Here is a 14,014-nt window from a genome sequence, read left to right as displayed (position 1 = left end):
CGGTTATGATGAAATTTAGGTACAATATAAAAAATGCAAGCCTCTATACAGGGTGAATCTGAACAAGAGGGCAAAACTTTAGGGGGTGATAGAAGGAACTATATGAGCAATATTCGTCATACAATGTATGGTCGAAACGCAAAGGGCGAGCCGTTAAGTGGCATTGTATTTTAAATGCTATAAAAAAGGGTCGGTCCTCACACCCAACGGCATTTTCTGCCGTTGAATGCTGAGAGGATTGTTGGAGGATTGTTAATTCTTTAAATATGACAATGGTAAATAACTCTTCTCACCGCTTGCGTTCCTATTATATATTCTATGACTAATATTGCTCGTATAGCTGCCTTCTATCACTCCTAAAGTTTTACCCTGTATTTCAGATTCACCCTGTATATTATATATATTACATATTATCTTAAAAGATTTAAAAACCTTAAAATTTCTGCTTATGTTATTTTCCGTTAAAAAACTAAATGCAGAAACAACATCGCAGCTTTCAAAAAAGTGATTTCTTTTACTTGAGTTTTAATGTTTTTTTGACGGTATAGTTTTATGAACTGGGAGCAGTAGATATTATATAGAGTTTAGAAACATTAAAACAAAATACTTGCATGATTTTTCACACATTTTAATTTAAAATTTAAAAATATATATTTTAGTGATAAACGTTTTCTAGAGATATTAAACAATAATGTGAGATTTTCAGAGGTACATGAATGGTTTCTAAAAATGAAATTTTATTCTCAAGTACAATCAGAGAGATGTTATATTTATTGTTCTCTGCATAAATGAATTAGAAAAGCTTTTTTATCAAATATATATATATATATATATATATATATATATATATATATATGTATAAGACTTGCCCTTGAAAAATTGCATTAAATCAAAACCCAGTAAGAAGAGATACCTGTGGTCATCTTCGAAAAGCCAAAACTGAAATGACCATAAAAAATAAATAGGTAAATAAAAAATAAAATCTATTAATAGAAAATTCGAGTTATGGAGAAAAATTATTATTTCGAATTTTACGTTTCGACATTTATATTGATTTACCGAACTTCTATTGTATTTGACAGATTTTTCAGCTTAAAACCCTTTCTCTTAAACTGCTATGTATTGCTTTTGAAAATGTTTTTGCTTTTAAATGCTTTTTAAAACAGTCCATTTATTTTGATCTCACTAATCTGGTTACGTTTCAAACAACTGATGAATTTTTTAAACAAATAGGCTGGGCAAATATATGAATATACATCCGCTTTCAAATAGCACTTGACAGTTATTTAAATGCATGGAATAATTAGTTAATTTGAAATTAGTGATTTGGCATTCATATTTTTACTTCCGTTTTCCTTGCCATTTCAAAACACTAAAAATTTAAATGCAACATTTTTCAATAAAGTGTTCGTAATCAATAAGTGTAATACAACATCCTGAAATTTTACATCAACCCTTAATATGTATGTGTATTAAAGTTTGTTCTGCGACGTCAGTAGATGAAAATGCGAAGACGTACAAGTGTAGAAGCCTTTCATATTCGTATTATATCGGATTAAACTTTGCCTTTGCATAAGTAAATGATTCACCGAACACATATCTTAACAGAACACTATCTCCATCAAAGGTTAACAGAACAACTCCAAAAGAATGCCATTTCACAGATTTTTTTAAAAATTCGTGTAAGAATTCATCTTCTTAGATAAAGGTAAGTTATGGATGTATTTTCCTGTTTAAACTGTTTTAGATAAAACAATAATTCGAAAACAGTTTATTATCAATATTTTTACTTAAATATAATTCGATATCCTATATTTATTACATTTTTACTTAATTCATTGATTAATTTTCACTATTATTTGTAAGCTTTAAAGTGCATTTTATATTCTTGTATGTTCAACAGATTAATGCAAGAGTTTTTAAATGGAAAATCTATTTGAATTTCCTGTGGTACTGGATAAAAATATATACTCTGGTTTCTTAGTTATTTTGTGAAATATCAGTATAAGATTTAGTTACTCGATCAATCAAGAGAAGAAGATTTTAAAAAAAGTTTTTTCGAAAAATGCATTTTTCTTACAAGCCTAATAAAAAACTAGCTCACATTCAAAATCTTGAATAGAGTAGCAATAGGGAAGAATACGTAATGTAAAAGACGGTTAATTGAAGTATTGAAAGAATAATATGAAAATGAGAATTAAAATCACTTTGAAGTTGGTACTAGCCTAGAATTTATTCAAATCATTAAATAAATGTGTCAGTTTTTTAAATCGTTATTAAATATTTGTTTAATATATGGGCTATGTCTATTAAGTATGCATTTAATAAATACTATAAGTTTTTTAATCTTTTCACAGTATCAAATATTTTTTTATTCCCGCGTGAGGAAGACTTTAGACTTTGAAACTTTGGTTCAGATGAGCAAGTTGTTATGGAAGTAAAAATTAGTTGAAGAAATGGGAGAAAGTGAAAATTCCTAATGATGCATTAATTTCTTTGATATTTTGAATTAACAGTTACTGAGAAAATTTGAACAAAATAATTTTTCATAACACTGACTGTAATTTGAGTTAGAATTCTAGATTAGGACAGCACTACACATTAACTAAGCCTCATTCTTTCTTCATGAAAAGAAAAAAAAATATTAAATATAAATTTTTCTCTGTAGTGTAATTTAGAAGGGTTTGTTCACTACGAAATGAAAAATGTTAAAAATTAGCATTTGGATTCTTAAATAATTTTCTTAAAACTTCACAAGGTAAATGAATAATTTCATCACATAAATATTACGACTAGTTATTTAATACACGCTGTGATAGAAGTTTGCTGTTACGACAGATTTTTCGGGCTTGTATATTTCAATCATAGTTATCCAATGAGTTTAAGACACTTAAATATTAAACATCGATAATGCTCCATTTTTAAACTCTGAAATTTTATCTTAAACTTTTAAAAGAATTTTTCAATAATTTTTAAGATAATCAATCATCAATAATATTTAAGATAAACAGAATAAGAGAATAAAAGTAATGTTTAATGCGAACAAGATTTATATACGAGGATTTTCTATAGCTAGTTTTATCAATTTTTAAATACAACAAATTTTTCTGCTTTTCCCCTTTCTTTTCTGTCGCGAAAAATTAACTTACACTAAACTTTTCTTGATTTTTCCAATTAATCTCTTCATTTCTAAGCACGTAACATGACGTATTTCCATTTCTGCGAGATCATATTTACGTTACTTTGCTGTTTACGCAACTTCATTTTCTAAGACTTTAAGCAAAGAGTTATATTTTAGATGAAAGCAAACTTCAAAACTGTTTATTTAGTCAATTATGGTATACAGTAGTATCCGGCCTAATGCGGCGAAAGCGCAGGCCAGATAACAAAAAAGCCGGATAGGCCGGACTTCTACGAACTCATTTCTTTGTCCCACCAATAACAGAAGGCAAAGTTTATATGCCAGAACCCATCGTTATAACACGTATTTTCTCACATTTTATTTGGTACAAAGCCATCCATTAATCTCAAGCCACACAGAATGTGAACGCTACCCCGGCCTGGTGACTCATAGAGCCAGTTAACCGGTAATATGTCGAATTAAAATAGAAGGCTCTGTACCGGTAGTTAAATATGTTTATGTACGGCGCTACACGTTTCAAGAATTTGAATTTATTAGAGAAAAAGTAAATTAAAGAATATAAACTGTTCACATTTTAACATAAATTCTGTAAAGCCTAACTTAAATGTAGGAAACATGGTCAAAACGTTAACGTAATTCGTAGGACTAGTTCTTAAGAAAATTGATTCAAACTCATTTAATTTTTTACTGATAAATAATGACACAGGATATGAAAAGGTAACCCTAAGATAAGAGTTAAAACTTACAATTTTTAGTTTTTGAAAAAGTCTTTAATACATGAATGTGTAAGGTATTTCTCCCGCCTTCCTAGCGTGCCTTCGTGGTGTAGTGGTCAGCACACTGAGCCGGTATTTCAGATGTCCGTGGTTCGATTCCCGGCGAAGGCGTTGCTAATTTTTCATCTCTCTAGCTTTTCCAATTAACCTAATGTTTCTACAAATGCTTCTACATTTGAGCTCTTTTCAATGTTCCTCCACTTACGTAAACAGATGATACCAGCTGCTGTCGCTTCCTCCTGCTGACTACTATACTACATACTACTGATGATACTTGTCTCAATCGTCTTGAGCCCTTCCGAATGTGAGATGAGATTTTTCCAGTCAACTAAGGGTTCCCGCTCCCCTTCTTCTATTACTTCTCCTTGTGTCACTATTTCTATAATATCAATGTCAGTTATTTTAGAAACTTTGCCGTTTGCCATCCATTCTGGAATGTCTCTCTGCAGTGATATCCTCCCAGCCCGCACTTTTTCCAGCAATGAAACAAGTTTAGCGTTTTCATCTTCCACTTCGGTTTCGCATATTGGTTTAAGGTTGAAATGTTCACCTTAATGGTCCAGAAGAATTTTCCAAGACCAAGATAAGAGATATTTTTGGAATCTCTTCCCAGGCTTCCGTCGACCACCTTATGACATCTAACATGTCAGTCTTTTTCAGAGTAGTTACGTAGTCTTCATTATTATTAATCGCTGATGTCAATGAACTGAGAAGACACCGGCGATATTTTTTCTTTAGCTGTTCAAGGATTCCCTGGTCCATGGGCTGACAAACAGCTGCCACATTGGTTGGTAAAAATAAAGCTTTGATATTCCCATCCGTGAGTTCATCAGTGGCCGGATATGAAGGTGCGTTGTCAAGAATTAACATAGCTTTTCTTGGCAAATTTTTGGTTTTGTACAGTTGGTGTGAATTTATTTTGGAACCAGGTTTTAAATATTTCTGAATTCATCCATGCTTTTTTTATGTCTATAATATAGAGGTATTGATTCCTAATTTAGTTTTTTAAAAGCTCTAGGTTTCTTAGATTTTCCGATTATCGTCAACCTAAGCTTGTGATTGCCGGTTGCATTGCTGCAAGACAAAATAGTGACTCGTTCCTTGCCTTTCTTTTATCCCGGTGAACCGGCTCCTGTTTTCGATGCAAGTGCTTTTGCAGGGAGCATTTTATAATTTAAATCTGTCCCATCGCAGTTGTATAACTGCTTCCCAGAAATTTCCTCTTTTTCTATAAGCTTGAAAAAGATGGTCTTTGAAAACAGGTACAGCCTCTTTATCAGCAGATAATGCTCCCCCACTTACGGTATTCTGGCAAATACCGAATCGTTTTTTTTTCCGGCGATTTAACCATAAATCACTAGCAGTAAACTCTGAATCTCGTCCTTCTGTTTTTGTCGCTTAAATTCCAAAGCCTTTTACTGCAATATTGGCGCAATTACAGGTGTAGCTTTTCTTCTTAAGTATTCATGTCACAAAAATAAAAGCTTCCTCAACTTCTTTATGCTTACCTTTTAGCATGGTTTTTCCTACTTTTATTTCACTTCCACTAGCTTGTGCGGCACACCACGTTTCAATTTCTGCTCGATTTTTTTCCCAGTCCCCAACTGCACTTTTCCCAGCTCCTAACTACAAAGCTATATTTTTTGCTGTTACACCAGAGTCTAATTGCTGTATAGCGTGTAATTTCTTCTTAGTCACTTCAACGTTTTTTCGTTTAACACCCATTTCGAAATCTTCAGTAATAATCAATATTATGCTGTAGTGCACTTAAAAAAACACTAAGCACACCCCAAGAACAATTCATGAATACTGCACAATTATGTTGTAATCAGGAACAGCGGCAAGCGTGCTGTATTGAGATCTGCTACACACTGACTAAACAATGAACAAACAGCAGAACGCTGTTCTTTTGCTGTCACAACTTGTATTTTCCACATGAGACGTAAGAGAATCGTAGCAGTTGCCCGCTTCCAACGCCTTGGCCATGCAATTTTAGTTACGATAAAAGAAAATTAGGCCAAATAGTACGGAAGCCGGATAGTAAGATAGGCCGTAAATTTGAGAACATTTTGCCATAATAAAAAATACTGCCTATTTACCTCACTGTTATAAAAGAGTTAATTTACTCGTATTTAGTGCGCAAATTCTTCACAGTTACTATCCCAGCTTGTGCATCTGGGACTTCAGGACCCCATTTTTTCCTGTAATCCAGTTTAAATTCTCTTTTTCGTTCCATCACTTCTCAGTTGATGTCTACAATATAATGCAGTGTGTATTTCAGGTAAAGTAAGAAAATGGGAAAAGCTAAGAAATTGCATACAGATATGCAAAGGAACAAGCAGTTAAAGAGAACGAAATTAGCAGAGGGTTTGCAAAATGATGATGCCAAAACTCTCAGAGAAACCATCCTTCTAAAGGAAGATAACAACTTTACTGAGATTAGGAATTTAGGCGACTGAAAATCCTTTTTATTTTTCGACATTTTGGAATAAACATTCTTAAAAATATTTCAAAATTCACTTATTGATTAGCTGAAAGTGAATAAATACGTAATATTCGCAAAAGATGCGAAGCACCTTTTTAGAATTAAAATACTCTAATTCAGAAGTCAAACAACAAAAATCAGCGTTATATTTACAAAATTTTCACAGGACTAGTTTCGATGGTTTTACCGAACCACCATCTTCAGCTGCAAAACCGCATTTTTGCGGTTTTGCAGCTGAAAAATTTTTTGCGGTTTTGCAGCTGAAGATGGTGGTTCGGTAAAACCATCGAAACTAGTCCTGTGAAAATTTTGTAAATATAACGCTGATTTTTGTTGTTTGACTTCTGAATTAGTATTTATTCGGCGTGTTATTGTGTCTTAATTAAAATACTCTGTTATCCTCCTCTGTCCAGCAGCCCTTAATTGGAGGGAAGATGCAAGGAATTATCTCATTTTTCTGCGAGTTCTCTCGTGATGAAAATAGCTAGCATGTTCCCTGGCGCAAATAGATCCCTGGTTTGAATACCGGCGAAGGCCCAATGGATTTTTCATATTTCCTGCTCCAGATGATCTAAATAAGCCGCTCTAAAAGCAAAGCAATCGAACCTATCTTGACCCACACATGTATTTTAAAATTTTATTTTTCCTATAAAAAAATTCAAAATTTTTCGAAGTTTCAAAGATTAGTTTTTTCTATCTTTTTACGAAAGAAGAGAAAGCTCCCTTTTGTTTTCTTTACTTGGTTTAGAAATTAATGGCTTGTGATTCCGTTATGGGGAAATATTTACATTTCATGAAAGTGCGTTATGATGATGAAAGCATCAGGAGCTCCAAAGCGTGTTTTGAAATAAGTTTTTCATTTCATAATAAACAGCAGGATAAACTATAGATATTATTCTTCAGCAAATGAATTCAGGTAAAAACAATAAATTTCTGGTGAATCTGTTGTATGTCTAAATATTACATATGCAGTTATAGAATGTAGTTGAATATTGAATCACATATGCTCTATTTAGTGAGCAGCGCTGACTTATACATGGCTGTAACGAAGAATAGACAGTACAGCTTCGAGCTATCCTTTTAGAACAGGAAAAAAGAACAAACGACGAATGCAAGAAAACATTTAAGCCTAAAATCTTTTACACGTTGTTTTTTAAGTAATATATTTTAAATAAACAGCATTATTTTCAACTAGAAAACAATACATTAGAAAAACTACTTTTTTGTAAAAAATAGTGGATACAAATGGAGCTGTTGTGCTTTCTGACTAAATGCGCACAATTTTAAATACATCAGAATTTCTTTCGAGCTCCTTTTTTATTTCGACAAAATTTTGAGTTTGGTTTTTGAAATATGTTGACAGTTGTGGAAACATGAATTTCAGTACTTAAGCATATTCTTTATAAGAAATCACAAGGAATTTATAATCTTAAAGTAAATAAGTAAAGTTTATGCTTCAAATTATGTAATGATTCCTTGAATTGTTATTATAAACTGCAAAATTTTGAGCAAAATTTGATCTCTATTGAGTCTGTTTGTGCTTAGTAGATTTTGTTTTCCCGTATGCATAATAGAGAAAAATGGTGCAGTTTATGCCTTTATAGATATCGTTTTCATATGATTTATGATTTTTATATATATATATAAATATATACTTATTACTAAATTTGAAATTAAATTCTGATTAATATATATTAATAAGTATATATTTGGATATCGTTTTCATATGATTTATGATTATATAAATATATACTTATTATTAAATTTTAAATTAAATTCTGAAACTTAAAATTTCCTTAAAATAATAATAAAAATTACCCCATGATGTGTATAGTGAATAAAGTTGCTGGCTGCCCCGGTTCGGATCCTAGAATGTTTGAGAACACGTAGTACCTTTACGGCATGGGGTACTTAAAATACATGGCGAGCCGAAAGTCCTTTCAAATGGTTTGTTAGTAGGGGAAGAGGCGTGGGAGAGACTCTTCGACCGTTCCTCGAAGGACTCTCCTTGAAAATTGTTCGAAACTGGGCATACTCATATGTCACCTATAGGAAGCTCAAAGTCCATGCCAATAACAGGGCTCCTTTCCAAGATTAAAATTTGCGGACTTGTTCTGATGTTCTTGTCAGACAAGAAAGATCAGTCACAACAACAATGACACATCAACAATAGTAATAATATTAATAAGGCTTGAGAGTTCGGCATATAATAATTTTTCTTTTCTGATGCAAAACACAACTCATTTTGGGGTATAATCTCCAAGAATGTACGCTGCGTCCATAAAGTAATAGGTCAACTTTTTTAAACAAGAAAAGATTACTAAATGTAAATAAATTTATCTCCTTCAAAATAGCTGCCAGAGGAATATATAAAATTATTCCAACTTTTCTTCAGGTCATTAAAACACTATTTATAGGCGTTCGCACTAACCGTTCGCAAAATACGCGTACCAGTTGATTTAATATCCGACATGTTTTCAAATCTCTCTCCTTTCATGGCCATCTTAAGCTTAGGAAAATAGAAACAAATCAGTTGGCGGAATATGGTGCGTGATTCATTACTACAATTGAATGCTTAGCAAGATATTGTTGTACAGACAATGCAGTGTGGCGTCTAGCATTATCGTGTAACCGCTGCCCAGAATCAAAAATTTCCTTTTTAACTCGCCATTTCCCGTTTTTCATCGAAGACAAGTACTGGACAAATACTGTTCCTTGGACAAATACTGATTCATTTTCAGGGACAAATTCGTAGTGAATAAGTCCTTTGTAATCAAAAAAATATGCAGTCGGCATCACGTTAGCTTTTTGCTTCCATATCCATGCTTTTTTTTAGCCGTTAGCTTAGAAGGGCTATTAATTTCAAAACGGCATTTTGCGTCAATTCAGATTTCAAACTGTTGCCACCAACTATTATCGCCATGTATTATATTTAAAGAAACTAAATAATGAAGAATTCGTATGAATGTTTCTTACGATAAATAAATACGATACCGGCGTTTTGTTATACAGATGACAAAATAACCGGTTTAAACTGGCTTTAACAAGAGATGTTACTCGTTCTAGAAATAAATTGTTTTGTCCCTTTTTTAATTTATCGTTTGGTCTTTTAATTTGTCCGGTTACTTTATGAGCGCACCTCGTATTATAAAATCTCTAAGTAAAAGATTTGAATAAGTTTCAGGTATATATATTTTTTTCGGGTTATATTAGTTTTCTCATTTCTCGAATCGTACGCGTGATAAGCCCAGCTGAATGACAATTAATACAAGGCCTTCAAATAAATGTCAAACTTTCGCACGAAGAAAATAACCATAGACAAAGAAAATAAATGTTAGAGACACTCTTAATAAATTTTCCATTGAAAATGAGAACCGAAATTTGGTTTTAATATTTAACATTCCTCAGGTATTAAGAGCAACAGGGTAATTAATTTTTTGGGGGGGAAAGGGGGATAGGGAATTTAAAATTATCAGGACTAAATAAATTAGTATTATATATTTTAAGCCGTCCAACCAGTGAGTGGTTAGTGACTCCGGGTTCGAATCCCGGAGAAGGCATGGTTGTAACTTCATAGCAGGCAACGGTAGCCACCTATCAGGTGCTTTCCATAATGAGATGGCCACCATTTCCGACCCTTGTAATGGCCCAAGATTAACGGCTATTAAATAAAGCTAAAAATATGCTAAAAATAAAAAATGTAAACACATTTAAGTATAGATCTGTTTTTTCTTATTTCCAGCAGACATATCTCAGTAAACATGGCTAAAAACGAAGAAAAGGATGAGAAGGAGTTCACTTCGAATGTTATGTACAGTCAACATCCATCCCTACGGAAGCTTGAACCACTTGAGAAGCAGTATCTTCTTTCAGTTGAACGCGGTGATGTGGCCAGAGTGAGAAGGTATTTTACTTTTCAAAACTTGCAATGTTAAATTAAATGCGTAAATAATAAGTTGTTAGATTCAGGAAGAAAATGGCATCACTTGTGAGAAGCCATTCACCAGATAGTTTTGTGACGAAACACATATGAATTCATACCCGGCTGCAGTAAAGTCCCGTTGGACCGAGCTAATTGTAGCAAAGTCCTTTCAAATAACCTAAGGTCAATATTGCTTCTTTTATGTACATTTCAACTTTCTACAATAATGCTATTCTGCATCTAGTTTTTAAATAAATTTCTAAATTTACCTTTTAAACTTACAAGGTTAGATTCAAGTTGACTTTACTACTTCAGTTTAACCTTCAAGTTTGAAAGATGGATTTTATTTCCTGCTTCCACTACACTTTCAGAATGTGAAGTGAATACAAACAGTAGAATAAAAGTAGCTAAAATTTATTTTAGACTTCAACTCGAAGCACGAAACCAAACACGTTTTTAGTTCTGCTTCTAGAGGGATAACAGAATTCGAATTATCTGCATTTCACAAATTCATTTTTGTCGTAGCACCAGACTCGGTAAATTTCATGAACTGTTATTTAACATTCAACAGCAAAAAGAAACGCACTAACTCGAAGAAAAATGCCATTCGCACCGGATATAACGCAGAGCAGTCACTTTATAGCCTGCTGGCGATACCATTTCTCATTCTGTTAACTTAGTTTGTTACCCAGTTTAAAACTCATTTCTTTTCCACATTCTGGTGGAGTAGACGAAACAGTAGAAGTACAGAACAGATTTCAACATAAAAAAACGTAACATGTGAATATTTTCATTCAGACTAAACAAACGAAATTTTAATTTTTATTTCAATTATTATGTTTAAACTATCAAACCGATGTTCAGTAAATAAAACTGGAGGAACGCGCGAAGAAAATAAGTAATGTTGTAATTCGAACGCACGAATATTTGTAAAAAATCTGTAATGTATAAAAAATGTGAAATAAAAATACCTCATAACATTCCATAAATAACCGTAAGTTTTCGATATGAGAATCTTAGAATATTGCCAATGTCAGAGGTCCGCTGACGAATTTCCTCCCAGAACTGAAATAATTCGTTTGCGATATACTACAAAAATTAAAATCCTTCGTTTATTTGATTTAAATGAAAGTAAAATGTTTGTAAGTTTTATATCAATTAATACACTTTGGCTTGCATTGATATCTGTCTTGTACTCCTTCTGTTTCGTCTACTCCACCAGAATATGTAAATGAAATTTTTGGTAACTTATTCACTTATAGTAAAATATAAAGTTCCACTGCCATAATTCATAATTCATCTCCTGGACACATATATTCATAGTCAACTAATTTTATATGCGTATACGGGTTACGTTGTCATACATGCGTTCGTCTCCAGATAAAGAGACAATAGCTGATTTAAAGCTTCAAAATGACTGATTTGGGGATTCTTTGAATTGATTTTATTTTTCGTCCCTGTTTCGATTAAGCCGACTTTCATTAAAGACGAATTTAAGTCAAGCAGAGATCCGTTATGTGGTATTTTAGAGGCTGTTCATAGGAAACAGTTGCCGCAATCTATGTTCAGTGGCGTAACTAGAACTCTTGGGCCCCTTTCCCAATAAATTTAATGTTCTTAAAAATAAATAAAATAAAATAAAATAAAAAACCCGTGAAAAGTTTTAAAAAAAATCAAGGATTCCGGAAGCCAATGTTTTCATGATGATTTTTATCACATCTGGATTAATTGTTAAAAAATAAAAAAGCACGTTCTTAGAAAACCAGTTGAAAGGTACGTAACATGAAGAAAGAATAAAAAGGAAAATAATTTCCCTTGACCAACTGGTGAAATGAAAATTTGCTTTAGTCTGGGTATTTGACGTCAGATGATTTTAATTCAGTTACTTAAAACTTTTTGTGTGAGTGCGAGAGAGAGATTTTTCTCTCCTTTCACTGAGATGCATACTGATAATAAATGAATAAATCTATATAAAAAAAGGAACATGTCGACGTATAGCATTAAGAAAAGGAAGAAAGCCTAGATTTGGGGAGATTTTTATATAAAATCCAAGAAGTTTTACATACTAATGTTTTAAAATTTTATATAAAATCTGCGCCTATCTAAGTTTTTTCGCTTAAGTTAGCAAACTTAAAAATAATTAGTTATATTATAAACTGACAGACAAGATAATTGATAAACGTGCAGAAAAGCTATTACATTAATGTATAGTACTCTGTGATTTACTCAGCTTACGAAAATGATTTATGCAATAATACACAAGTAATAAATAAGAACTTTTATAATGTAAATGATACACTTGTTAAATATAAAACATATTTATCATAAACTTCATAAAGAAAACTATTTGAACATACAATTTTTGTAGAAAATATGTATGGTAAAGTTTTTTTCTGTCTTTTCAAAAAATTTTTTGGTACACTAAACTACTTGAATAAATTTCATAAAATCCTATAGATGTAAAAAAGAATTTAATAAATGTTGAAACTAAAATACTTCAAACGAGTAATACCCTAATTAAAAAAGAAATCAATGAAATTTAAAGAATATAAAAGAAGAGGAATTCAGTCAACCTCAGTGCCACTTCGTCAGGAGAATGAACATTGAAATCAATTGAAATCTCTCTTCCATAAAAAATCCTTGCTTTTCTGTCTCCAGAATTAGCCGATGAACCATTTCAATGCATTTTAATTATAATAGTTCACCCGAAAATTCTGGCCCCTCCCCAAAGCAAAGAAAAAACAAAGTAAATTCTAATCAAAATTTTACCCTTAAACAAAGAGATCTCTATCCAGATTTACTTGAATTTTTTAATTAGGGTATTATTATTTGAAGTATTTTAGTTTTAGCATTTATTAAATACCTTTTTACATTTACAGGATTTTATGAAATTTATTACTTATGAATTCCAATATTTGGTCTGTGAAAAATTGGTTCTAAATTTCTTACTTTATGTCTTTACTGATAATTTTTCAACAGCTTAATGCGCGAAAATGCTAGGTATAATTTATATATATAATATATATATATATATATATAATATATTGCATAAATTTTCTTCCTCAAATGAATTAAATTTGTACTGTAGTTTGTTGCAGAGTCCTAGCGCGGTGTAACATAACAACGATAGAACTTGAAACACGTTAGCAGCGGATGAGAGGCATTGCTGTGAATTAAGACTTTATGGTTTTTGCGTCTGTAATAAAAGAAATTTTACTTATTTTTCAGGTTTCTGCAAATGGTTAACAAAAATCCGTCCCTTCAGTTGGATGTCAATTGCAAAGATCCTGTAGGGCGTTCAGCTACTTTGATGGCAATAGACAACGAAAATTTAGAAATGCTTGAATTACTGCTAGAATACGGGGTTGAAAGTCGTGACGCATTATTACATGCCATCAATGCAGAGTATGTGGAAGCCGTGGATCTGCTTTTAGAACACGAAGAAATTGTTCATAAAGAATCTGAACCTCACGTAAGTATTCGCTTTCAAATGAAGCATATATAATATCAAAACTTTCACTCAATAATGATAACTCAATAATAACTCATTAACTCAATTTCGAAAGCGCTACAAAAATTTAAAATTATTTTTCAAATAAAATAAGCTTAGAAAATCCATAGCTTCATAGGAAGTATCCTAGGAGTCGTCAGATATTTATCGGAGCAAGAAAGTGCAGTACCCTCGCCGG

General features: G+C 32.0%; 1 protein-coding gene across 2 annotated transcripts in view; it reads left to right on the top strand.

The window, feature by feature from the left end:
• Positions 1 to 1,565: 1,565 nt before the first annotated feature.
• Positions 1,566 to 14,014, top strand: part of LOC118201402 (transient-receptor-potential-like protein) — a 45,978-nt gene continuing 33,529 nt past the window's right edge. The window contains exons 1-3 of one of the 2 annotated variants that reach the window (XM_085809841.1): positions 1,566 to 1,708; positions 10,149 to 10,307; positions 13,554 to 13,797. In XM_085809841.1, coding sequence (XP_085665967.1) covers positions 10,165 to 10,307; positions 13,554 to 13,797 — 387 coding nt within the window. In that variant the 5' untranslated portion in view covers positions 1,566 to 1,708; positions 10,149 to 10,164. Of the gene's footprint in view, positions 1,709 to 10,145; positions 10,308 to 13,553; positions 13,798 to 14,014 lie in introns of both variants that reach the window. The other variant, XM_085809840.1, reaches the window with a different exon arrangement.

Source organism: Stegodyphus dumicola, chromosome X2, assembly GCF_044657685.1.
Source record: "Stegodyphus dumicola isolate Sdum_Otavi_A_Nest chromosome X2, ASM4465768v1".
NCBI lineage: Eukaryota > Metazoa > Arthropoda > Arachnida > Araneae > Eresidae > Stegodyphus > Stegodyphus dumicola.
The sequence above is the reverse complement of the archived record's forward strand: the minus strand, read 5'-3'. Positions and strand labels throughout refer to the sequence as shown.